This window comes from Magnolia sinica, chromosome 4, assembly GCF_029962835.1.
Source record: "Magnolia sinica isolate HGM2019 chromosome 4, MsV1, whole genome shotgun sequence".
NCBI lineage: Eukaryota > Viridiplantae > Streptophyta > Magnoliopsida > Magnoliales > Magnoliaceae > Magnolia > Magnolia sinica.
The window spans coordinates 94,204,363-94,229,162 of record NC_080576.1 but is presented as its reverse complement, the minus strand read 5'-3'; the positions used below and the strand labels follow the sequence as shown (position 1 = coordinate 94,229,162).

The 24,800-nt window shown below is 38.7% G+C and overlaps 2 protein-coding genes across 3 annotated transcripts; one reads left to right on the top strand and one right to left on the bottom strand.

Moving 5' to 3' along the window:
• Window positions 1–542: 542 nt before the first annotated feature.
• Window positions 543–2,817, top strand: LOC131244596 (uncharacterized). 2 transcript variants are annotated; one of them, XR_009170416.1, is made up of 5 exons: window positions 543–961; window positions 1,685–1,740; window positions 1,836–1,892; window positions 1,980–2,590; window positions 2,735–2,817. XR_009170416.1 is itself a non-coding variant. In XM_058244102.1 (5 exons), the coding sequence occupies exons 1-4, from the start codon at window positions 1,562–1,564 to the stop codon at window positions 2,136–2,138; spliced, it is 318 nt and encodes a 105-aa protein (XP_058100085.1). In that variant the 5' UTR covers window positions 1,393–1,561; the 3' UTR covers window positions 2,139–2,590; window positions 2,735–2,817. The 2 variants fall into 2 exon arrangements, 1 of the variants encoding a protein (XP_058100085.1); XM_058244102.1 differs by lacking the exon at window positions 543–961 and adding an exon at window positions 1,393–1,607.
• Window positions 2,818–6,410: 3,593 nt separating this feature from the next.
• On the bottom strand, window positions 6,411–15,693 carry LOC131243398 (endoglucanase 23-like). The gene is made up of 5 exons (XM_058242736.1): window positions 15,210–15,693; window positions 13,533–13,832; window positions 11,597–11,758; window positions 10,822–11,097; window positions 6,411–7,280 (listed from the first exon to the last, which is right to left on the bottom strand). Exons 1-5 carry the CDS (start codon window positions 15,615–15,617, stop codon window positions 6,954–6,956), a joined length of 1,473 nt encoding a protein of 490 aa, XP_058098719.1. The 5' UTR covers window positions 15,618–15,693; the 3' UTR covers window positions 6,411–6,953.
• Window positions 15,694–24,800: the final 9,107 nt, after the last annotated feature.

The following is a 24,800-nucleotide window of genomic DNA, read 5'->3' as shown; positions in this document are numbered from 1 at the left end:
TACAATTATATTATAAACGCTAACAATACCAATGCCATTTTATGTGTAAATGTAACCGGATATTATATGTATCGGTAAGAGATGCGACTTGCTTGGTTTTGGAAAATGTGGCGTAGTTGCTCGTGGTCAAGTACACGAAGTTAATCCAAATGCAGTTGACCATTGCGAACCGTTGGAGGATGGAGCTTTTGTTGTTGTCCTGACTGAGGTTATACAACCTGACGCTCCTTTGTGGAAAGAAGATGGGTTTGTATCTACACTTGGAGAGGCCGGTCTAGGATCATTTGTGCAATGGGTGAAGGAGTCTTTGAGAATTCAATAATTTGTACAAATTTGGTATTCTATAATTGAACATGTGTAGTGTGCATGTTTTTTTTTTTTTTTTTAAAGTTACTTTATATGATGTTTGGCACTTTATAGTTCAACAAAGTTATAGTCTACATGTTCTTTCTAGTTATTCTATATGTTATTTGATTTGATTTGTTTTAAAAAAAAAAAAAAAACTTTTGAATGATTTTGCACTTTATTTGAACATATTTATAGTTTTAGGCTCCATTTGGTCATCACATTAGTATTTATGAATACAAATTTTTTTTTTTCAAACCAAATGGAGCCTAAGCCCTTTTTTAACTCCGCCAATGCAACTCCTTGCATTGCCGGTCCCAAGCCTGGGTAAAGGAGGAGGGAGAAGGGCTTTAGAATGAGATCATTAACTATGTGAGTTGTAATTGTAATTCCCTGCTATTGTTTGGATTATCATTATGTGATAGATAGATGTTATTGTTAATTTATTATCATTATGTAGGGAGAAGTTTGCTTCAATGCCTTCTGGTGGTGGTGGCTTTGCTATGGCTACAAGTGCCGGTGGTGGAGCTGCTGTTGCTGAAGCACCTGCTGCTGAGGCCAAGAAAGAAGAGAAAGTGGAGGAGATGGAGAGATGCTCCATTGCTTTCAGAGTAATGTAAGTTATAGTGCACGTGGTTGCCTTGGGACATCTAGTCCAATCGGATTGTCCAAATGGACTGATGCAAGGAGTACTGGAGCTCTGAGAGCTCTAGGAGTACTAATGCAACAAGATGGATTAGATCATCTATGGTATTATTTGAAGAGTGATTATTTATTTATTTATTGTGAACCACATTGAATAGTTTTTGGAAAGATCTTTATGTGCATTACTGTGGGTTCCATTTTTTATCCATATTTGTCTAGAAGTAAATCTGGAACTGATGCTCATAAAAGAAGGCAAACATGAAATCAATATGCCAGCTAAAGATGCCACTTTTGACTCTTGGGATAGTTTCCCCTTTTGTAATCTGTTAATTTCTCTGTTTCTCCTATGATTATGTTAATAGAGCTATTGTTTCCAAACGGAAATGGTGTTGTGGCTCTATGGTAAAGTATTATCTGTACTCCATGAAACTAGAAAGTAGCTGGCTGATCTGCTTTGCAACTTAAGAAAACGGTCTTGAATACATCCTGACGTATTATACTAAGATAGGTCAGGACTCTAGCCAGTAGATTGGGCCTTTTTTCGTGATTCAAATTGTTCGCTGTGCATGCAATGGCAGTGAAGTATGGTGGGAAGTTTGTTGATTCTTTCCTAAAAGGTGGATTTATTGTGTCTATCTTGGTTCATATTCTATCTGAAAATGTTTAATGTGCTGAATATTGATATTTTCTCCAGCTTTTGGCTTCCTTCAAACCCACTTTCGTGCACACAATGACATCATACTTCAAGTGGTAAGATGCTCTTTAGCTTCTGCTGGTTAATGATGATTCGTTCGCTTCAAACAAGCAAATTAATGCATACCTCCTATTGTTGTAAATTTTCACAGGTCAAAGAGCTTAAAAAGGCAACAAGAACCATACAGACCCTCTGTTCTGAGGCCAAGGTTAGCTCTGTCAATCAAATCCTGTTCCCTTGATTAAAATTTCAAAATTTTTTTTTTAAATGCAAAACACTGCTTCGTTTTCTCAAGGGGTCGAAGCGGACAATGATCACCTGCAAGATCCCAGCTACAAAGAGGTCTATAGAACGCTTCTTGTTTCACGTTAAGGCTCTCCTTCACAACACATCAAACAGGGAAACTTTTTGGATGGGTGTGTTATATCTTAAACAGCTTACTGTTTTTGAATAAATTGGTATCTTCAATGCCATGTGACATGTCTATTATTGGAACTTGTGCAAGGTGCATGCATACAAGGCACGAATTAGGGTTTTTCTCCTAATAGTCGTGGTGTTGTGTCCGACAACTAAATTTCTTAGAATATGGTCTTCTTTTTGAATAGATGAAATTCCACAAGAGTTGCCCATGGTTTTGTCTAGACTTGTTTTCTACCTGATCAGATTCTATGTCAAGTTCCAACTACTTGTTTTATATTGCATGTGCTTGGTTAGTGTATTTTTGCAAAATGCATGTTTATTGTTAGTTAATCAGTTTGGTTTTTACTCATATCATACTTCATATTCCAGCTGGAGATCATAAACAAAAACCTCGAAGCTTATTATGATGCATGGGATAAGTTCGTACAATCGTGGATAATTATCAAGATCAAGGACCCAAGCTGCGTCTTTCGGTGGTGGTTGAAGGTTTGTAACATTTTCATGAATGAAAGTTCTGACAGGGAAAGAAAAATAAATCTAAATTCCTCTATTTTTCCATCCTGCATCAAGATAATCATCATTCTCATGGTTACATTTTTTTAAAACTTTGTCACCTGTATGACTTCATAGGCCGAGGTTGCTATGAGGGCAGAGGGCAAACCTGGTATGTCTGATGAAGTGGTATGTTTCTTCATCCATCATTTTCTCCTCCCCAACGACGCCTTCTTTTCTAATGAATTTACTTAGTTTGATTTTTTTTTAAATTTTAATTTTAATTTAATTTATTATTATTATTTTTTGCATTTGTCAAATTGATGTAAATGTATAGATATCTCTTGTTGTGGGAACACCATTATTATAATTTATATATGGGCATGTACTAAATCACCTGTGCACCATAGGGGAGTGCACTCCACATGCTTGAAAAATGTTTCCCCTTATGATGTAGAGAGGGTCGCGGACAGTTTCATGGCCAAGATGGATCAGAAAAGGCCTGGTCGACGATAGAAATGATTCGGACCGTCAGACTTAGATCGGGCATATCTCATAATCCGAAATGAGTTACCGGGCGTAAAATATATGATTTTGGGGTAGAACGAGCTACTTTAGCTAACCAACCCCACTATGCCGGGTTGCGCAAGCCGGATTTGTGAAATACCCCTAGATCGACGGTCGTTTCCTTATTTTAGTTCCGTTTTTACTAAAAATAGTAAGTTTTAGTTTGATTATAACTCTTCATCCGTTGGGCTTTAGGAGTTGCGCCCAATGCGAAAAGAGCTTAGAAAAATTAGGAGAACAGTTTGGTGAAGCTAAATAGGACACGTACTATTTTTGGCCGAAAACCTTGCGCACTAGTAGACATCATGACCGTTTACAAATAGTAAGTTTACTGTTTATAGTAAGTTGCGAATTCTAAGAGTTTTAGTTGTAGTTTGCTTCTGATTTCTCTCTCATTCCTTGGTATCCCTATTTAAAGGGTTGTGAACTCGTTTATTTCATTCATTAATCAATTTTGAATTTTATAGAATTTATTTTCTATTTTGCTTGCTTTCTTTCTCGTGAATTCGAGAAGCCTATGTGACAAGTTCAGAGAAATTCTGTGGATTTGGAATAGTTATCCTCTTGAGGAAGATGGTGCTCGACCTCATCATATTCATCCCTGCATAACCTTAGCAGCTGGACTTATCTAATAATCCCTTTATTTTCTTTGTCTGAATTGATGCAGGATATGGGCTTCTCTTTGTTTGATTAAGTGGTCTTTGGATTCATATTGGTATGTAGGACTATGGAGTTTCATTCAGTTAGAGAATATCAGCTAAAAGATTAGTCACTGCATGAGTCTTTTCTATTTGGATTTTCCCATACAGGTTTTGGAATGTTGGATTTTCTCATACGGGTTTTGGAAGATGGGTGTGAATCACTCCCTATGTTTATAAGCAATGGCCTATAACCGTAGTTATATGGATTTAGCTACGGTTTTTATCCATAGCCTTTTAGCCTTTTCTGCTAGTGTCAACAATAAAGAAAATCTCCCATCTTGGTCTTCATGGCTAAAAGCTAATGCATTGCCTCGTAAGCCCATGTGATCCTTATTCTAAGGCAATATCTTGAAGTTTCTCATGGCTAGATCCTCACGATTCTCTATGCTAAGTGCTCTCCCTTCCTCTCTAAAGGGAAAAAAACTTACCTAATTTCCTAGTTGATCATCTAGTCATAGACTTCAAGCCGATGTATTGTACTATAATGAATTATAAAAGTACAATGGTTATAAATTACATTACTTATCTCATGGATAACAAAAAAATTCAATAAAAATTTTCATGTTTGGATAGGCATAGTAAAAGTGCAATAATGATATTTTTATATTACTGAAATATTGTCAAATCAATATAAAAAATATACTAAGTTTTATGTTTGGATAGAAAATTTCTACAGTAGCATATTGTAAATTTGTAACAATTGCAAATTTCTTTACCTATCTTCTATTACATCTACATTTGATCATCAAATTACACATCAAGTTAGGTTTTTAAACAAACAATGTAAAGTAATGATGATGATGCTTCTACATTACAATACTGTTGTAATTTACTATCCCAACAAGCCAAGAAAGAAATTTTTATTCCCCAACTTCTTGACCCTCATCATCTACGATTCCAACACTTTTTGTAAAGAAGTTGTTCTTGCATTGTATTCCTTCACACACTCACCACAAGGTGCTTGAAGAAGATAATTGAGTCGCTCTCATCCTAGGGCTTGAAATTGATTCACAGATGAATGTTAGGGCGGGCTGGTCGGATCAGGTCAGGCTAAAATTACTTGAGCCCGAGCCCAACCCAAAAATTAAACCGGCCATGCATGCAAGGACCAAGCCAGCCCATGGGTCAAGCTTGTAGGTCCAAGCCCTGTCCAAAGTTGGGTTGGGCACATTGGGTCAGGCAGGCTACCCAGCCCATTGCCACCCTTTTTTTCTGTTGGGCCCTCAATGGATGGGTCATACACCATATGGCCGTAAAGCCCAATAGATGAATAGTCTGGATTTTGTTATTCCATCCCATGCGTACAGAAGGGAGGGAGGAAAATGGACTGGGTAGCTGGGATAGGCCCAAATCCAATTAGACTTTTGGCTGGTTTGGGCCGAGCATCAGGACCCATGTATATTATTGGGCTTGAGTTTTAGACCAGGTGCCTGAAAAGGCCCGAGGGGTACACCCCCCACCCTTTCCTCATTAAGGCACTTATCTCATAAGCTGGTATTTTGAATGGCTGGGCTGTGCTTATCAAAATATTAATTTTTCTTAGCCCAGGCCCACTGAACATTCTTCTTCGTCCATGTAGGGGTGCACATGGAACCGGTAAACTGGACCGGAACTGACCAGACCGCACGGTTTGGTCCGGTTCTAAAGCGCACCGGTTCCGGTTCCGAAAATCAAAGAACACGTTAGTTCGGCTTGGTTCTTGGTTTGAGGTTTCATAGAACCGAATCCGAACTTGGAACTGGACCCCTTAGTCAATAAATATTTAATATTTAATTTTTTTAACATAAAAAGCGAAAAAAAAAAAAAAAAACCTAATTTTCCTTTATTCTACCCCTCTTTCATGGTCTCTCTGTCTCTCAAGAACCGTGCGCTTAGACTGGATTATTTTAAAAAAACCATACAATTGATATGGATTATAAAAAAAAATCATGCAATTGGACGGGATTATAAAAAGTCTAGAACCATAGAACTGAACCGGTTTTTTACGGTCTAGTTCTGTTTAGTTCTAGGGTGCAAATGGTCCGACTCCAGTTATAGTTTTCCTTGAACAGTTGGGAACGGTTCGGTTCCAGTTTCACCCCAGTACTAGACTGAACCGAACCATGTGCACCCCTAAGTCCATACAATTGAACCGTCTTAATTCATATTTCTATATTTCTCCTCTCTAAATGAATGAAAACAGGACGAGAGAATATCATTCCAAATTCTTTCCAAGGACCCAACCCTCTCGGATAGCGTATATGGACCAATCAGGTCTGATCCTATCCGTCTGATCAGGTATCCATTTTAAGACACTGATCCTTTACCTGATTAATACCCCACCTTATTCAAATCTATGAGATGGTTTGGTTTACAAATTAATAGAAAAATGTTATTTCAATCAAATCTACATTTGTTACATTTGTAAGGTCCTTTCCTACTTGAATAATATAATTCAAGCGTGCATCTCATGTAGATGCTCCCTGTCCATCAGATTCTGGACATGGTCCTCTAGTTGTAGAAAAATCCAGAAAAAAGTCCAAAAAAGATCACAGGTCCCATAGATGTAGACCATTAAAATCAGGCCCCCCTTGCAAAAAACGACATAAACAAACATGCAATGAGATAAATTACACTCTTGCCCATCAGAGTTGAGCTTGCTACATCTTATATTTGAGGGCATTTTCGTCATTTTAACTATACACAACTGCATTTTCCATGACTTGTGCCGACAACTATCCTTATCTACAACAAATAAACTTCTCTCTTACCCCCCAACTTAGGGGAGTTCTACCCACCAATTATTATATGAATTTCAGTTTGTACAAGTGGGCCCCATCCTTTAGAGTGATCCGGATCGTTGATTCTCCGCCCGACAAAAGGCCCAAGATTAGTGGCTCCGATCGCCTAATTTAGGAAATTTTGAGTATAATCCATCTAGAGTGAGGCCTACCAAACCATCGGTCTAGATCATTGATCCATGTGCACCATGATCTAATCAAACCTTTCCAATGTGTCCTTCACTGTCCTTATTTTCTTGTGAGTTTGGTTGTACTTGTTTTGTTTAGCTATCTTTAGATTTATGCTCCACATGAATTCTAAAATTATTTTTAATTAGGGTTTGCAACGAAGTAGGCCAGGACACCTACTAGGGGCGCATTGATGTAAGTGGTGGGCTCCGACTTTCGGAAGTCGACTCGATCGTCCGTGTACTCATCATCTTCTCCAGGACCACCTACCACCGCCCCGACTAAAATATTCGAGTTGGGCCCCGAGGAGTTAAAATATGTAGAGCCCTCCTTGCAAGCGATGAACTGTGGGTGGTCCACGATGGACGGCAGTGAAGAACCGCGGTGGTGTATACGTTGCGGGTACTTATTTCCATACCCCACCATGTAGGACATGCTCATGGGGTTGTCCCCTAAGATATAGTCAACCTGCACAATTTCAAAGATAAAACATTGATTAACAAAGAGCCCCACCTCATTGATTCGTGGGAGTGTTGTTGGTGTCCATGAGAAATATAAGACCATACATGTGGACCCAAGTGCAATTTCGTGCATGGGCAGGTTCTTATACATTAAGTCCGCTCTTATTTCTCTTAAATAAAAAGCAATTTGGTAGCAACATAAGTTTAGTTTTGAATTATTTAGTTAGATAAAAGGCTGATAAATGACTTATTTGTTATTTTTTGCACCATTTTTTAAAAAATATATAAGTTGTATAATTTTTTATTTATTATAAAGACTTTTGTTATATTTAAAACATTTAAGAGTTGCTCATCTCATTGTACCATATAATAAACTATTTTCCTACCATACATATGTGATAATGTATTAAAAGTGTCATCATACATCTTTAAGCATTACAAATATCACATTCAACCTCAAGTATCCTTCATATGCGAAGATGTACACGTGATGCATGTTGCTTGCAACATTTTACATCATTAAGTGCCCCACATGTATTGCGTGTGCCACCACCATACATCTTTAAGCATTTCTACATGTGCCATATATACCATAGTATATTTTCATGCACTGTGTGCATCATGTGTGCCAAGTTCTCAAGGTGAATATGGCACACATGCTGAATTAACCCTTTTAGTTTAAATATTTGACAAAAATAATTAGTTCGAAATATTATAATCTACACAAAAGATTAAAATGAGCCCAATCTAAAAAAAAAGTTGTCTAGACTAAACTTTTGTTGCATCCAAACAAACTTTAAAAGACAACTCGTGTGTAACCGTGCCTCTACTAATATCACGTAGTCACGTCGCAACTACATACAAAAACTTGTATGTCCTAATCAAGTGGGCCACATATGTACATTGAATTTGAATCATTTAATTTCATTTTTTTAAGGTACATTTTTCACTTGTAACAATTTTGGTCAATGTCATGTTTACAATGTGCACCAATGAATGGCCAAATCTTGTACATGCATGCCATCCAATGGTCAAAAAATCGTCATGTGTGGTAGTTGCGATGTTGACCAGCACATTTTTTTCCTGGTTTGTAACCTGTACTGGGGCTCCCATAGTTTGCAAATAAGAGAAGCTAATTGCATCTGAGAATGGAGTCTTACAACACCTAACATGGCCCAATGAAAGTATAATATTTCCATGTTACACGGATGAAAATATAATGTTTCTATGTTATACAGATTCAGAGTCTGTAAATCACTTTAGAAATATTTTTTATAAAACGATTATTTTGCTCTTTTTGTTGTGGCCCCATTAGACCTATGCAGTACGGCCTAATTTTGCTCGTATTGCAAAAGCCGGAAACGGATTGGCTACTCCAATGCCATCAGCCCGGTGGCTGGTGGTTGGTGCTATGTGGGCCCCACCAGGATGTATGCGTTTCATCCATTCCGTTCATCCATTTTTAAAAATCATTTTAGTGCTTGATCCCAAAAATGAGAGTGATATAAATATTAGGTGGACCACACCACAGGAAAGCAATAGTGATTGGATATCCAACATTAAAATCTTCCTAAGGTCCACCGTACTGTTTATTTGACATCCAATCTATTGATTAGGTCATACCGACCCAGATGAAGGTAAAAAACAAAGATCATCTTGATCCAAAATTTTTATAGCCCCCAAAAAGTTTTTAATGGTTGACATTCATTGGACACAATATAGAAAAATAGACGAACATTGGACACAATATAGAAAAATAGATGAACAACATGGATGAAATACATCTATCATGATGGGCCCACATAGCACCAACCACCGGCCATTGGCTGGTGGCAGGGGAGTAGCCATTCATTTTATCTTTTTGTTTTTTTTTTTTTTTTTTTACACACGCACACACACCTCCACACACTCACGTGGGTGGAATTGCACCACCTATGCTTACTCGAACCCTTGACCGGGACTCCTGAGAGTCTACCACCCGGGCGAGAGCAAGGACCCGCGAATCATCTTGTCTTTTGTCTAAAAAAGAGATGATGAGATCACATGTCCATCGCCCCCCACACTTCACATGTTTTTCCACCGACACATCACATTAGTAGGAAATTCGAGCGTGGAAAAGTTGTTATCACCACGAATATCAGCTGACCAAAAAATAAGTACCCATTGAAATAATGAGATGTGAACCATGTTACCAAGAAATCATTTTCATGATATAGTGGGCCCTCCTTATGCATGAATCATACGTATTCCACATTCGACACGTGAAGGGATGAAATTGGGACGGTCTGATTAGCTAATGTTTATGGGCAATAATTTAAAACATGAGATCAAAAAATATAAAAATGAAACATTCAAATACCAAAACTCAAATAGGCAACACCACAAGCAACAGTATAATGGAAAACGCCCACCATTGAAACCTTCTCTGGTCTCTCGTTATATTTATATGCCACCCTACTCATTTACAAGGTGGTTCAAAGATAAATATCAGCTTAATCTAAAACTTGTGGTGTTTCAGTAGTGGATGTTAAATCTTTATTATTTCTTGTGGTGTGGTTTACATGAGTTTTAAATTGAACTATTTTCAGGTTATTTTAAACGGGAAATGATTCTATGCTGTCAACTTCATGAGAACTTCCAGTAATGTCGAGCTGTGTGGGCCCCACCGTGATGCATGTCTAACATCAACACCATGCATTTGATGGGTCCCCTTTAAATTATGGGATATCCCAAAAATCAGCCGTATACGGAGCTCGGGTGGGCTATACCATCTATAATCATGTGAAGACATGCCTAAAAACATACAAAAGCACTTGGTGGGGCCCACCTAAAATTCGGATGCATCCGAAACTTGGTCCGACCCCTCATCCAAGTGGGACACACATAATGGATGGGCAAGATTTGTGAACCACATCTCAGTTGGCCCAAACAATGATTATGAATGTTTTAATCGGAGGGTAACCCCTCTCAACTGGTGTGGCCCACAAAAGTTATGGATCGAATTTATTTCTAATCCCAAGGCCCACCATGAAATGGTGCATCCGACTGATGGTGTTGATGTTAGACTCGCATCATGATGGGGCCCACACACCTCGACCTCATGGGAAGTTCCCATGAGGTCGACCGCGTATAACCATTTCCCATTTAAAATATTTTAAAATAGAGTCACAAACGAATGAACGAAGTGGAAATAATAAAGCAGCTGTATCATAAGTTCATATACAACCAACTCAATAGTGAAACACACCGTCTACCATTGAGCTATGGGCTCAAATCCTGGCCCACACGACTATAATTACTTGAATTAAAAATCAGACCGTCCAAATCAATGGACAGCCAATGGTATGACTCTGTCCTGGTGTGGCCCATCAAATCACTGAATCAGCTTGATTTTCACAAGAAGTGATCATCATAGCATAGACCAGCTTTCGCACGGTTTTGATATTCTACACGTGTGACATATTGGTTGAGAGAAAATGGATGTATCAGAACTTGTGACACAACCGCTGTATATTGAAATTTAAGAAAACAGGCACTTGGGTTGGTACCTGCTTCTTGGCTTGTGATTGGAGAGAAGTGGGCCCCACACTGACACTCCCACAATTGACGGTCTGGAATGAACGAGAAAGATAATTAGCGTAGGTGAGGAGTAGGAAAGCGATGGAGGTCACGTGCTGCATGTTGCTCCCCCCTGGCTTGTATATGAGGCCACCGGGCGTGTATTGTATATGTGAGGATGATGATTCTGGTATGAGGGTGCACATGAAACTGTCCGCCGATTCTTTATATGATTGTAGAGACATCACCTGCCCTTCAAGGAATTCCTGAAATCCCAACCGTTCAATAACATTAGGGATTCTGTGCTAAATCTATGTGTCATCTTGGATTACATTACAATGGTTTTCTGATGTGGACCGTTTATTTGGTGGACCATCATATGTGTGGGGTCACAAGACCAAATATGAGTCAGATGGGCTGTTTTTCTAGGTGAATTTGGACCGTTCTTCTATTTTGCTCACCTCAGGTTTTTTTATTTTGATCAAGCAGGGCCCATGGTTAAGTAATCCAAACCGTTGATATCATGGATCATACTATCTATGGCTCATACTACAAATTTTTCTCCCAGATGGGAAGATCCTAACCATTCAACTTGCGGCTAGACAATATACGGTTAAATATTCAATACCTAGGATCTTTCTATCATGGGGATTTCATAGCAAGGCCAAGGTTCCACCATCTATGGTGAGACTCGTGATATCTACGGTCTGGATCAGCATTTTCGATGGGCCCATATTAATAAAAGGTGAATGAGAAGAGACTGACCTTGGAGACAAGTACGTTGAGTCCAGCATGTTTATTATCCCATCCAAACTCATTGATATTGTCATCTGCACCGAGTGTCTTCCCATTGTTTTGTATGTAACTCAGATAAGAATCGTTCTGAGATGCCCTTCTCAGCCATGCAGCTCCCCACAGCAACTCATCCTGTCCACACATCAAATGACCATCATCATAACCATAGTTTGAAAAAAAAAATAAAAAATCTACTTGCCTGAGTCAAATCGACTCAACTTACCGAGTCGACTCATCTCAGCTCGACCAGATTTCTCCTGGGTCTATTTTCATTGTTTTGATCCAATATTTCTATTGTCTAGACCGTTGATCTGGTGGGGTGGTCCTTGATGGTTTTCCAAAGTGAAAGATCCCAGGATCCAATATTTCTCCGTCCATTTTCAGGTTACCAATGCTAGATATGATCGGATCAACGGTCTAGATTGCTGAAACATGGGGCCGGTTTTCACTTTATAAATTTGACAAGAGATGTGATTAACCAGGAATCTCACTTCTGTGAATGGTATACATTTGCAGTGATCTTGACCATTCATTTTCTTAGGTACCACTGTAGATGGGCCATGACCGAAATTCACTCTTATTGATGGATCTTTTCCAGTTGAGCGTGGGCAAATGCAGTTTTCTTAATCAGATAGACGGTCAATCGGTGTGATTTCTGCAATTGTGGCCAATGGATGAACAGTCCAGATCAATCTAGAAAAAAAGTGAATCACACGGATGGCTGAGATCATGGGAAAAAGTAGGAACATTATCTAACAATGATCTCGTCATCACAGAAGACTATCATTGAAAGTCAATAACTACCAACGGTGCAGGTTGTACTTCATTTTCGTATAAGGATATTTGGACGGTTTTCTGTACACGTGGCAGATGTTTATGATGATCGAAACCAGGCATTCTGTTAGCTCTATCTTGATTGGACACTGAAAAAAAAATGGCTTTGATTGGACCATCTTAAATGATACTCTATCTACAGATTGCCGACTGTTGCTGTGTTTTGTCTTCTAGTGTTCATCTGTCTGCCACCAATCAAAGCTCTAGAACCGTCCAAAAGATGTGAAGTTTGGACCATCAGGTATTTACTACTGGAAATGGTAATTGAACGGTTTAGATTTCATCCATGTTTCCCACATGTCCAAAAGTGGCATGGTGCATGGATGCGATCCGTTCCCTTGCTGACACAATAACCAAATCTCCCGCTCAATCTACCAAATTAATTGGCCAGATTGTCAAGAGAAAAACTTTGATACTCTGCGGAGGGTGATGGTTCATACACATGCACTCTATGAGTGTACACGTTAGAAACAGGTAGATCAAATTTCAACCGTCAAAATCGTAGGCCCCACTATAGATGGATTATCAAACAAAAAATATACTGAAATGATATCCTAAATGGCCGATCGGTGTTGATAAACCATCAAAATGAAAAAATAATAATAATAACAATAATAAGATCGATATTCAACAATCAAGTGTCCGTTAATCAAAGGTTAGTAAGAACACCATACATGTATTTTCACCGTATATCCACTTACTGGATTATCTTAACCATCCAATTGGTGTCCATCAAATGAATGGTTTCAAAAAAAGTTTGGATGGTTAAGATTTCCTGATCAGTTTGATTCCTGGCAAAATATGCTATCCACATTGGGGCCAAAGACATGTTCGGTCCGGATGGTCCGAGATTCCAATCTTCAATTCACGAGTCTTGGTGAGTTGACTCAATTTTTTAGAGTTATGCTGAGTCAAGCGACCGAGTCTTGACCTAGTTGTTATCAAATGATTTTTTTTTTTCTGAGTCCTGAAGAAATCCAATTGAGTTGAGTTGACTCAGTGAGTTGATGCATGAATGCCAAGAAAAATAAAAATTCAAGCATACATATAGAGGAACTGAACTGATCCTTGCCTGATATCCATCGAAATCACAGTAAAACGGGCAGACCCCTGGCTTAAGGCCTGCATTATCACTGTAAGCTCCTTTATGATTATCTGCGAAGTCGAAGGTCCGAATTGCATTTTGTAAGAGGGTCTGAGAGTATGATGGATTAGATGATCGGAACACCATCGAGGAGGCTGCCAGAGCGGCCGCAGTCTCACCTGCGACGTCGGATCCGGGGTTGTTCACATCAACGGTGTATACAGTTCGAGCTGTGTCCATGTCTTCTGGTCTCTCCCAGCAGTTGTGGTCTACAAGTGGGTCGCCCACCTGGAATTAAAATTGATTATCAAAGATTATGAGAACTAGCTCTAGTCACCACACGACCGTTAATATATTATTGGAAAAAATGAAAATAAAATTATTTAAATTTTAATACCAGGCTGAATTACATATAAATACGCTATCTTTAAAGCTTGATTCATCCATTTATCGATTATTAATGGGTTACAAATGAATTGATTTCAGGATAAGACAAGCCTTCTCTCTTATTAATTATCAAAGATTATGAGAATTAGCTCTAGTTACTACAAGACCGATACATGTCCAATCCAGTCTGCTTCACAGGTGGGCCCCAATCATGGTTAAAAGACTCATCGACTCGAGCCGAGTCGGTGAGTCATGAGTCGAGTTGCGACTTACCCAACTTGGGGGTGACTCGTTGTGTCGAACAGGTTTGGGTCCGACTGAGCCTGAGTCAACTCGGTCAAGTCATATAGACTCATCCCAGTCTTAAAAGAAAGGCAGGTAGGCCAGCAAGTACTAATTGCTTGATTTGTGTAATAAAATCCAATCAACAATCCAACACTCACTGCAAAAGATTCTGATAATCCGACCTATGTTTTATTTCGAGCCATTGTCCATCCTTGGTGTGGCCCACCTGATCAGAAATCCAAATCTCATATTTTTCTGCCATGTGTCCTCATCCAAATAGGTCCTATACGGGCTATGACTTAATAGTACAAAATTACTACCATTCCCAGTCCTTATTTAGGTCGTTAACAGTTAAAACTCCTAATTCCAAGTACTTTCTACAAGGTTCACGAGTGGGCCCCACCTATGTGTATGGCATCCAACCTACTACCCCAAATTAATAATCCCAATCAAATAATCATACCTGCCACTCTTAAATTTAAAAGTTTTTGGATGGTTTTCCTTTCTTTTCTATAACATGGCCCACCTAATTATTTCTCCGTCCTAATTTATTTAGACCATCTCATCATCATAGTGGATCCAACTTAATACCATATATATTACGATACAATGCCGTAGTGAGCCAGACAGGGAGCCTTATAAGAGTACTGCCCTCTAGCAGTTACCTAACAACTTAAATATCCTAACAACTTAAATATCCTATCATAAATGAACCCAAGTGAGCCAGAGTACTGCCCTCTAGCAGTTATCTAACAACTTAAATATCCTATCATAAATGAACCCAAGTGAGCCAGATACCTAGCCCAGGTTCAAGCCCTGCATCACCACACACAGCTCGTGGACCATAAGCCAGACCAGACGGACTTTCACTCTCATCAGAAAACTGAAAAACAAACCCCGAAAAGTTGCACATTCCAAACAAAGCCCCCAATTGTAAGAACAATACAAATCACAATCTCCCACTAAAAATGCTATTTACAGGATGAAATATACCTGCACGTGGACACGGTCAGGCTGGGAGATGGTCTTGAGTAGGTAATCAGTGGCCCACCTGATTGCAATCATGGCATTGTTCATCTCATCAGGAGGCATCAAATTCCCAAATTCAATCACACTCCAAGCCAGCATTGTAGTGGTGAAAGCCATCGGGAAGCCGAACTTGATATTATCCCCAGCATCGTAGTATCCGCCCTCAAGGTCGACCCCAGCCTGCGAACCGTCTGCTAGAGCTGAGTCCCGACGCCACGTGAGACGTTGGTTGGGTGGGAGACGGCCGGACCTCTGGCCTTCGAAGAAGATGATGCACTTGGACAATGCATCTAAGTAGTCATGAGGGGCGGAGTTAGAGAGAGGAAAACAGAGGAGGAGGAGGAGATGAGAGAAGAGAAAGGGAAGTTTCATTTTCTAAGTGAGGGAAGCTTTCAGAGTCAGTTGAGAGAGTGGTTGCTTTTGTTTGTTTCTTCGTGGTGGGGTTTGTATGTTATTGGTATGGATTTTTATAGTTGTGGGAATTACACTGTAGAGATGATCACGAGGAATACAGGGTTTTTTAAAGTTTTTGATCCTCGGGCTATTGAATTTCACACGAGTTACTCGGGTTCTTTGTTTTTGGACATGTGGGTCCCACTAGATTGAGAGATCCTAGCCACCATTGTTGAGGATTTGTGGTCAGTGTTTTTACTAATCTAAGTATATGTGGGCTCAGCAGACTGCATGATTCAATGATCTGGATGACTGATTAGGTTAAGGCCAGTGGGAGATCCTGGCCATTGCCATTCGGCCCTTTTTGTTTGACCATATATGGGTCCCTGTAGTTTTTAATCTAGCGTAGGTAAGTTCCCAGGGAGAAATGTTCTAGATTACCAACGGTTTGTTTGGGAATTAGAAATTATTGGAATAGATACAATGCTTTTCATGAGCTGAATTTTGTGTAAATTGATGGATTTTATTATACTTTTCTTTTTTAAATAAGTAAATAAATTTCTTTGAAAAAGATTTAAAAAATAAAAATTTTAATTTAATATGAAATATTATTTTATTAACATATCAACATTTTAAATCTTCTTTTATTTAACCAATTAGCATGGTGATATAAAAGAAATATGCAAGTGTTATAAATTATTTTACATGTCTTCTGATGACATTTGTAATTGACTACCATGTTTTATATTTGATTTATTAGTGGGAAAATTATAGCGATGATATTTTTACATTACTTTAATATTAAATTATTATTAAAATATAATAATATTATTGTTTGGATTCACCATTTTTACAATAATTATCAAGTTTTTTTTTTTTTTTTTTACTAATCTTCTGAATATATTTATATTTGTCTAATGATTTTCATATTTGATTTGATGGTAATACAATTAGAAGGAAAACACTTGTTTTTTTTTTAAAAAAAAATAAATAAATTATTAGGATAATTGAAAAAGCAAAAACAAAAAACTCTTATAAAAATGAACTTGTATATTATTAGGATAATTGAAAAAAAAAAACTCTTATAGAAATGAACTTGTATATATTAATTATTGTACTTTTATGTAATTATTCATGAGACTTGTAATCATATTGTATTTATTTATGAGACATTGTAACCTGACCATAATTAAAAAAGACATTTAATCACACCATAATCATTTCCTGAATATGAAGTATCATAATCAATACTCTTTATCTTGACCAATTTTAAGAAGACCTTTCTACCATTGGCCTCAATCTAAAGCCATGTCCTAACCATATGGTCTAGTTATATAAACCATTGGTGGACCCCACCATAGTTGAATTGAGAAATCCTAGGCATTCATATTGGGCCTTTTTCATTTGATAATTAACCATTTCCTTTTTCTTTTCAGCCCCTAGTGGGCCCCAACAAGCTAACGATCCAGATCATTAAACAATTGATCCCACATGCTCCAGATGAAAACCCAAGTATCTAGAGTACATACATGGGCAGAGAATCTAAGTATAGAGGGGAAGATGGAGAAGATAACAAGGATTAGAAAAAGATGAATTCCAAGTTTAGAGACAGGGCTTTGTATGTGAGCCGACGCTCTGCCACTGTCAGTTTAGTCACATGCATCACTAACGTGGCCCCACTTCAACCGTAGCCGCTCCTCTTTTATGAGCTTACGCGGCAACTTAAAAGAAATGCTACCATCCTCCGCCTCAGGAATGTACACTATGCTATACACCGGTTTTTATTGATAGGAATTAGGGCTGAAAGTTGGGCCGGTTTAACCCGACCCACCCGAGACCGACCCTACAAAACTTGGGTTGGGATCAAGTTGAGGTCTTAGGTTGCCTGACCCAACTTGTCTCATTGGTCCATTTCATTTCCAATGACTCGAGCTACAAAGATATGCTGGATTTTTCTCTTCCAAATAAATTGTGTGTTACACAACATGACTTTTAAAGAAATAATTATCATATATTTTAGCTTGTTTGTTTAGAAAAAAAATAAATTTCTTTACTTTAAATAACTACATATATAATTAATAAAACTATAGATATGAAAAATAAGATGTGTAGGGTCTTACCCTTACCCGGGTGGTAGACTCCCGGGAGTTTCAACACCGGGTCGAGGGTTCGAGTACCCACTAGTGGTGAAATCCCATGGCGTGCGTGTGGGGTGTGTGTGAGCATGTGTGTGTGCGCGCGTGTGTATTAAAAAAGAAAAAAAAAAGAAAAAGAGAGAGATGTGCATTGAAATACAAAAGACAATTAGAATAATGAAAATATTATCATGTGAAAATATTATCATGTGTCCAACCGACCAACCTGGCCAAGCCTGCTTGGGCTGGGCTTTGGTTGAGAATTCCCAACCCAAGGTTAGGTTGAGCTAGGGTTGAGGCACAGGAGCCTTGGGTTGGCCTAGGGTTGAGCACCAACCCGACCCAACCTGCCAACCCGCATGACTTTCAGCCTCAGTAGGAATTGGAGGCTCGCTTGAGCGATCTGTCCCGTTGGTTTGTTCGTCCTAGCCTTGGATTGACCGTTTCAAAAATAAGCATCCATGATTGGGTTACACGAACTACTAATCTAGGCAAGTTTAATAGGTGGATGTGGAGCTGTGATGCATTTTGCTTTTTACCCGTTTGTTTGCCACCAATAAATTGAAAGGTTAGGATTGCCTGGAGAGATTTTTTTTTTCTACTTTGAATAGGTCATTAAACGTGGGGCCCATCATATCAATGGCTTGGATCACTAAACCACGGTCCTCACTTGTAGTTTCCTGCCCATTATATAATGGCTGGAAAATTGTTTTCATCTATTTGGACAAGTAGAAAGGGAATTGCAAGCCACTCACCTCCTTTGTACTCTCACGTGCCGTAATGACCCACGTGTATAAGATCCGAGCCGCTCATCAGTCAGGCCCATCTATGTAGTTGTAGCAGCTCAAAAACAAGATAGGTTTGCTCATCTGTTAAACCACACTTGTAAGTTCAACGAGAACCGTTGGCCAATTGATTTTAAACACTACTAAGACTAGTCGGCCGGATGATCAAAACGGTCAGAAATTAAATTAGGCCAAAAGCATTATAAAGCGTTGGATCTCCAAGCAACGGTTAGGATTTCATGCACCTGGAAAATTAGCAGAACTTCACATGTGAGAAGCAGGGACCAAAAAGTGCACCGGTCAGCGTGTAGTGAGAAGGACCAGTCGATTGGACCACAAACTAGTGGACCAGAAGATAAAACTGTACAAAAGTACATATATAAAATATGTGGTGCATGTGAAACATGTAATGTAGGTTTGGTACGAAAGATGCCGCACGTGAGTGGATTAGGTGTTAGTGTGGTGTTACCCTTACCGTGGGGCCCACCTTGATGACGTGTTATATATCCACGCCGTCCATCCGTTTTTCCAGCCCATTTTAGTTTGTGGTCCAAAAAATTAAGCAGATTCAAATCTCAGGTAAACCACACCTGAGGAAACAGTGGTGATTGAATTCCTACCGTTAAAAACTTTCCAGGTCCCACCGTAAGCAGATTTATAATGTTTATTTACCATCCAATCCATTGGTAAGGTGAAACAGACGTGGATGAAGAGAAAATAGAAAGATCAGCTTGATCCAAAACTTTTATGGCATACAAAAAGTTTTTAATGGTTAATCACCACTTTTTGCAGTGGTGTGGTCCACTGGAAATTTTGATCTACTTGAGTTCTAAGATAATATCTTAAAATGATCTTAAAAAACAGATGGTCGGCATGGATATAAAATGAATTCATCAAGACAGGCCCCACACGGTAGGGGTAACACCTAATCCGCTCCCGTGCCACACCCCCATTTTCTTCAATTAGGGTTCCTCGCCGTACTAATCTCTGATTGCACATCTAGCTTTTGAACATGCTTATAACACTTTTTGCTCCAAAACATCCCCACAAATTCATTAAACTGATTTTTAGCCGACATGCTCGGCTTTGGTCGGAAATGCCCGTCCTTGAGCTAACAATGGTTAGGATTATCCTGTATAGTCTTAAATCATCACACCCTGATCTATAGTCCAAGTGGTTGACTGAGTTCGTTTCAACACTGATGTCTTGGTATGGATCCCTAGTGGGGGTGGCTAACAGTGAAGTGTGAACTGACAATGGGGTGTACTAACAAGCTAACAAAATAAAAAAATAAAAAAATCATCAATTGTATTATTATTTAAGCATTATTCCAATTAAATGAGGTTTGTTATATAAAATTTGTTATGCTATTTCATTCGAACAAGGGTCTTACTTTTTATATATATATATAGTTTAATTTAATTTAATTAAGATTAACTAAAAAATTTATTTTAGATGTGTAGCATTTTAAGTCATTATGCAACATGTATGGCTCGATTTGCAGAAATGTTTAATATTTTTAGCTTCAAAACATGCCCACAAATTTGTTAGATTGATGTTTAGCCGACATGCGTTGGTATGGCTGGGAGTGCCCGTCCTTTAGCTAAGAATGGGTAGGATTCTCTTGTACAAACTCCATCACCATCATCCTTGTATTCGTTATCTAAACGGTATCTAAATTAGTTGAGGTCGGTTGCATCAATTTTATTATGTCATTCCACTCTATCAACGGCATGGCCGATTCTACCGTATAATGTTGTTTAACAATATTTAAGATGGACCCAAATTTATTTGCAAGTATATATTTTCAGGTCATTATGTGATATGGATGGTTTAGTTCAACAATTTTTTTTTTTAAATGACATTTTTAGCTTTAACATGCCCACAAATTAATTAAATGACATTAAACCGACATGCATTTTTGTGGTGGAGAATGCCCCATCCCTCAAGTTAGGATTCTCTTATAGTCTCCATTATCATCATTGTTGACCCCAATTGACATGATTGAGTCCATTGTCTTGAATGCATCAAAAGTAGGAAGCTCATGGTGGTATCCTTCATCTATGGCGACCCCTTTAGATAAACATTCTTAATCATCATACCACAAAACTTACCAAGTTGGGAGCAACGTTGGCAATAGACTAGCCAAGGAGTTGGTTGCAACGGCCTAAAACTCAACACTCGAGTACGGAGATTCAAATCATAAATTTGATAGTGTTAACTAAATAATGTATGAATATTTTGGCACCAACTCTGCAACACCTCGATTTTGTCACTCAAGTATAAATATTCTCACAGGGGAAACCCACGTGTCACACAATGAAATGCTACACGTGGGTATGTTTCCCCATGTTTATACATAGCCAGATTACATTCATTCGTCATCAATAATTAGAGTAGAATTTATCAGCGGTGTCGAAGATAAGTAAAGATAACTAGAGCTGTACATGAGTTGAACCGAGTTGAGCTTGGCATAGCTCGGCTCGGCTCGACCAGTAGCTAACCCTAGCTCAAACTCAACTCGGCTCTGTCCTCGAGCCCGTCTTGCTAGCTCAACTCGGTTCGCCAGCAACTCAGGCCAGTTTGAGCAAAGTTCGAGCATGTTCGACATTTTCTCAAATAGGTAGAATGCATCTTCAATTTCTCACAGAATGTAAAGCAATAACAATATTTTACAAGTATTTCATCAAACACTTAGAGAGCAGCATCAAAATCAAACACCCGGGCGAGCAACATCAAAATCAAATAGCCGACATATTCATTCCTTCCTCACCAACACTTCGTTGAGTCATTTCATCAAACACTCGGCGAGCAACATTCATATCAAAATAACCGAGTCACCGAGCTGATTCGATTCAAGTCGATTCGAGTTGAGGTTCGATCTGAGTCGAGTCGAGCTCGGGCAAGCTTGAACTTGGCTCGAAATTTTTTCAAGCTTCAAAAACTAGCTCAACTCGGCCTGAATCCAATTTTGAGTCGAGACGAGTTGAACTTTTCCAAGTTGAATTGAGCGAGTTGACCGAGCTAACTCGACTCGTGTACATCTCTAAAGATAACTATACTAGAGAATGTCGAGACTAAAATCGACAATATATATTCTAAATGTGGTATCCACCCAAATGAAAATTATACAAACTGCTATATATAGAAATGTACAAGATGCAAAAATAATGAAAGGGAAGAACTAGAAATATATTGGTTGAGATTGTATAAATTTACCACGCTAGTAAAAGGGATCCTCAACTCTTATATCTCCCATGAGGCCATATGCCACAATCTATACCTGCATCAACTGGTTATTGTTCAATAGTTTCAAAAGCTATCATAGTGAAGAAATCCTCCAAGATTATGCACACAACACATTAGCTAAGTAAAGTTCTTAGATAGAGTAAATTTTCTAATAATATAACCATACATGTTGTCAAATATACTTGCAGATGAAAAACCACAAACATTCATACAAATCACAAATGTCAATCTTATTTAGATGCATGGTTACGTGAAATGCACTCAAATATGAGAATACATATCTAACTAGTTAAAAAAGACAGTCGTATGGTGATTTGGAAATCATTTGACGTACCATAGCATCATGACCCGAAAATCACAAGATGACATACCATAGTGACATGATTTAAAAATCACAAGTGATGTGCAATGGTATCATCCCAGAAAGTTTATAAAAATAATCTAAAAATCAATAAGTGATGTACAATAGATAAACTGTGGCTAGGAACCAGCGAAAGTGATGCAGTGATGAATGTGATGAGGTTGATCACCGTCTTCCTCAAGGATAACTACTTCGAATCCACGAAGCTTCTCTGGACTCCTTACATAGACTTCTCGAATCCACGAGGAAAAAGTAAGAAAATAAAAATAGTATTCATGAAAATTTGTAAATTGATTGATGAATATTGATAAATGAGTTTACAACCCTTCAAATAGGAATAACAAAACTTGAAAGAAGTTTAGGAATTAAACTATAACTAAAACTCTCTAAAATTTGAAACTTGCTATAAATATTAAACATCCTGAATTTTCACCGTTTTGGATTTCCAAAATTCTTATAATTTTTTTAAATTTAATTAACTTATAAATTACTTATTAACCATTAGGACTCAATGTTAGTGTATACAGGGGTGATACCAGTAAAGAAAAACCCAATTAATCAATCGTAGGAAGTCAATGAATCCGCCCGATCACTTGAACATCGGTGTTTAGTGTAACGTCCCGCCCAACCAGGTGTCCCGGGGCGTCCACGTAGGATTTGCCATAAGACCGTTCATTTAAACCACTCGAAGTGAGGTATCACAAATAAATTAGACTAAGATTTGCCCAATTGATTAGGCCAGATCTTGATAGAAACTGGTGTGGGCCTCCAAGCCAGATGGCCGTTACAGTCCGTGCGGGCTATACTGCGACACGGGAAGGTCGAAAAATTATAAAAATTTAGGAGAGCATAGAGCTCACTGGGCTTGTAGACCATCGCGGACCACGGACCCAGGGGACACCCAGAATGGCACCGACTAAATGCACCCCACCAATGCCAGGACCGAAATCTGGCGCCCAAAATGAAGGCAGATACAAGGCTATCCAGCAGTCGGATCTCTTCTATATTTTCGGGAGGTCTAATGAATTTTTCTACACTCGTCCACAAACTCTGGGACCCGACGGTGAACGTTGACTGCAAATCAGAACCGTACGACCAAACTCATATCCGATCGTCCCTAAATTTTGTGGGCCCTTCATCGGGCCATGGAGCAACTATCCTATGAATTTCATAACTATAAGGCCACCAGAACCACTCCAATCACCAAAATGAACCCCATAGGGCCATTTGAAGATCAAAACCGTTTACTCAAACCCCATAACCATTCATCCGTTTGATCCCAAATCTTATATGGCCCCTCATTGGGCCATAAGGCACCTATACACCAAATTTGGTAGCCAATGGGTTGGGTCCGCTCCAAAGCCAATGAGGAATCCTGAGGGCCATTGTGGGAATTCATTGAAACTTAAGGCCAAAATCTAACTGACCCTTCGCTAACTAATCAAGGCAAGCATGACTAAATTAAAGATCTATCAAGCCCGGATCTTGGCTAATAGACAAAGGAACCCCATTACTCTTTTAGCCTAAAACGGTTTAGAGTGATCATGACCAAATATCTATTTTCACTAGTTATAAATAGGTCACCCTATAAATATAGTTAATCCAAACCCGATCATTGTCCACGAGAAATCTCAATACTTAATTCATTACAGAAATGCCTTTTTACACTGCTCGTTGGTGGGCCATTGGTTCCAAAATTATAGAGTAATGTGCATCCTGACGTCCATTGTAGGAGTTGGACCTGGGTACTGTACGCTCAATTTGAGAGGAAGGATGAGTGCATGAGAAGCGCAAAAATCCTAAAGAAATGAATCGGAACTTAAGTGAATTGAGTCATCCACTCTTATGCAAAGTTGAGGATTTTGGACCGTCGGCCAAATTTACACGTGAAGTAAGGATATTTCCTACTCATATCCGTATAGTCGTGGCCCCGATCGACCATCGGTGACCTTTGAACATATATATCGATTGGCGCATCCAAATGGCGGGCAGATCATGTATACGTAAATCATCATTACGACTAACTATCATACGGTGTATATCAATATGTATATCCTATAGTGGGCCTAGATCTTGAAAAGACCCTCCACCACAACCACACATTCGCTCCGTTGATCGTCTAAAATTCCTCACCCCTTTTTCTTGAAATCCATGTATTGAGAAGAAATTGTCATGGATTCTAATATACAAATGCTTGCTTTAGGGATTCCCCGTTCAACCCTAAAAATCCATCTTCCTGGTCGTCTTTCAAGCCTTCAACAATCCGGAGGTGCGGACTATTGATCTTAGGTGGCCTAGCACCAATTCTAATATGAGATTAATGATTTTGGTTGCTTAGATGTCATATTTGGATAATTTAGAGAAACCCTAGGAGTTGTAGATTTGTTGAAATAATATGGAATTGTTGCTTGACTCTTATGATGATTGATTTTGCCTCTCACATGACTTGATGTATGGTTGACAATATGCCCATGATTGCTTGATTCTTTTCCTCACATGTGGTGTTGCTTTATGTGTATGATTCATAACCTTGTGCACATGATTTCTTGGGATGGAGGAAGTGTTTAACTTCCTCACACACTCACACACTCACATGCACCTTAGTTATTAACAATGTATATTTGCTTGCAAG

Bases quoted from the DNA above. Each gene is read 5' to 3' on its own strand.
- LOC131243398 (XM_058242736.1), bottom strand. From the start codon at position 15,617: ATGAAACTTCCCTTTCTCTTCTCTCATCTCCTCCTCCTCCTCTGTTTT. The intron at 13,833-15,209 runs GTATATTTCATC...TTTTAATTCCAG, and splicing joins CTGACCGTGTCCACGTGCAG to GTGGGCGACCCACTTGTAGA. The intron at 11,098-11,596 runs GTCAGTCTCTTC...TTGGGATTTCAG, and splicing joins TCAACGTACTTGTCTCCAAG to GAATTCCTTGAAGGGCAGGT.
- LOC131244596 (XM_058244102.1), top strand. From the start codon at position 1,562: ATGGCAGTGAAGTATGGTGGGAAGTTTGTTGATTCTTTCCTAAAAG. The intron at 1,608-1,684 runs GTGGATTTATTG...TATTTTCTCCAG, and splicing joins TGTTGATTCTTTCCTAAAAG to CTTTTGGCTTCCTTCAAACC. The intron at 1,741-1,835 runs GTAAGATGCTCT...AAATTTTCACAG, and splicing joins ATGACATCATACTTCAAGTG to GTCAAAGAGCTTAAAAAGGC.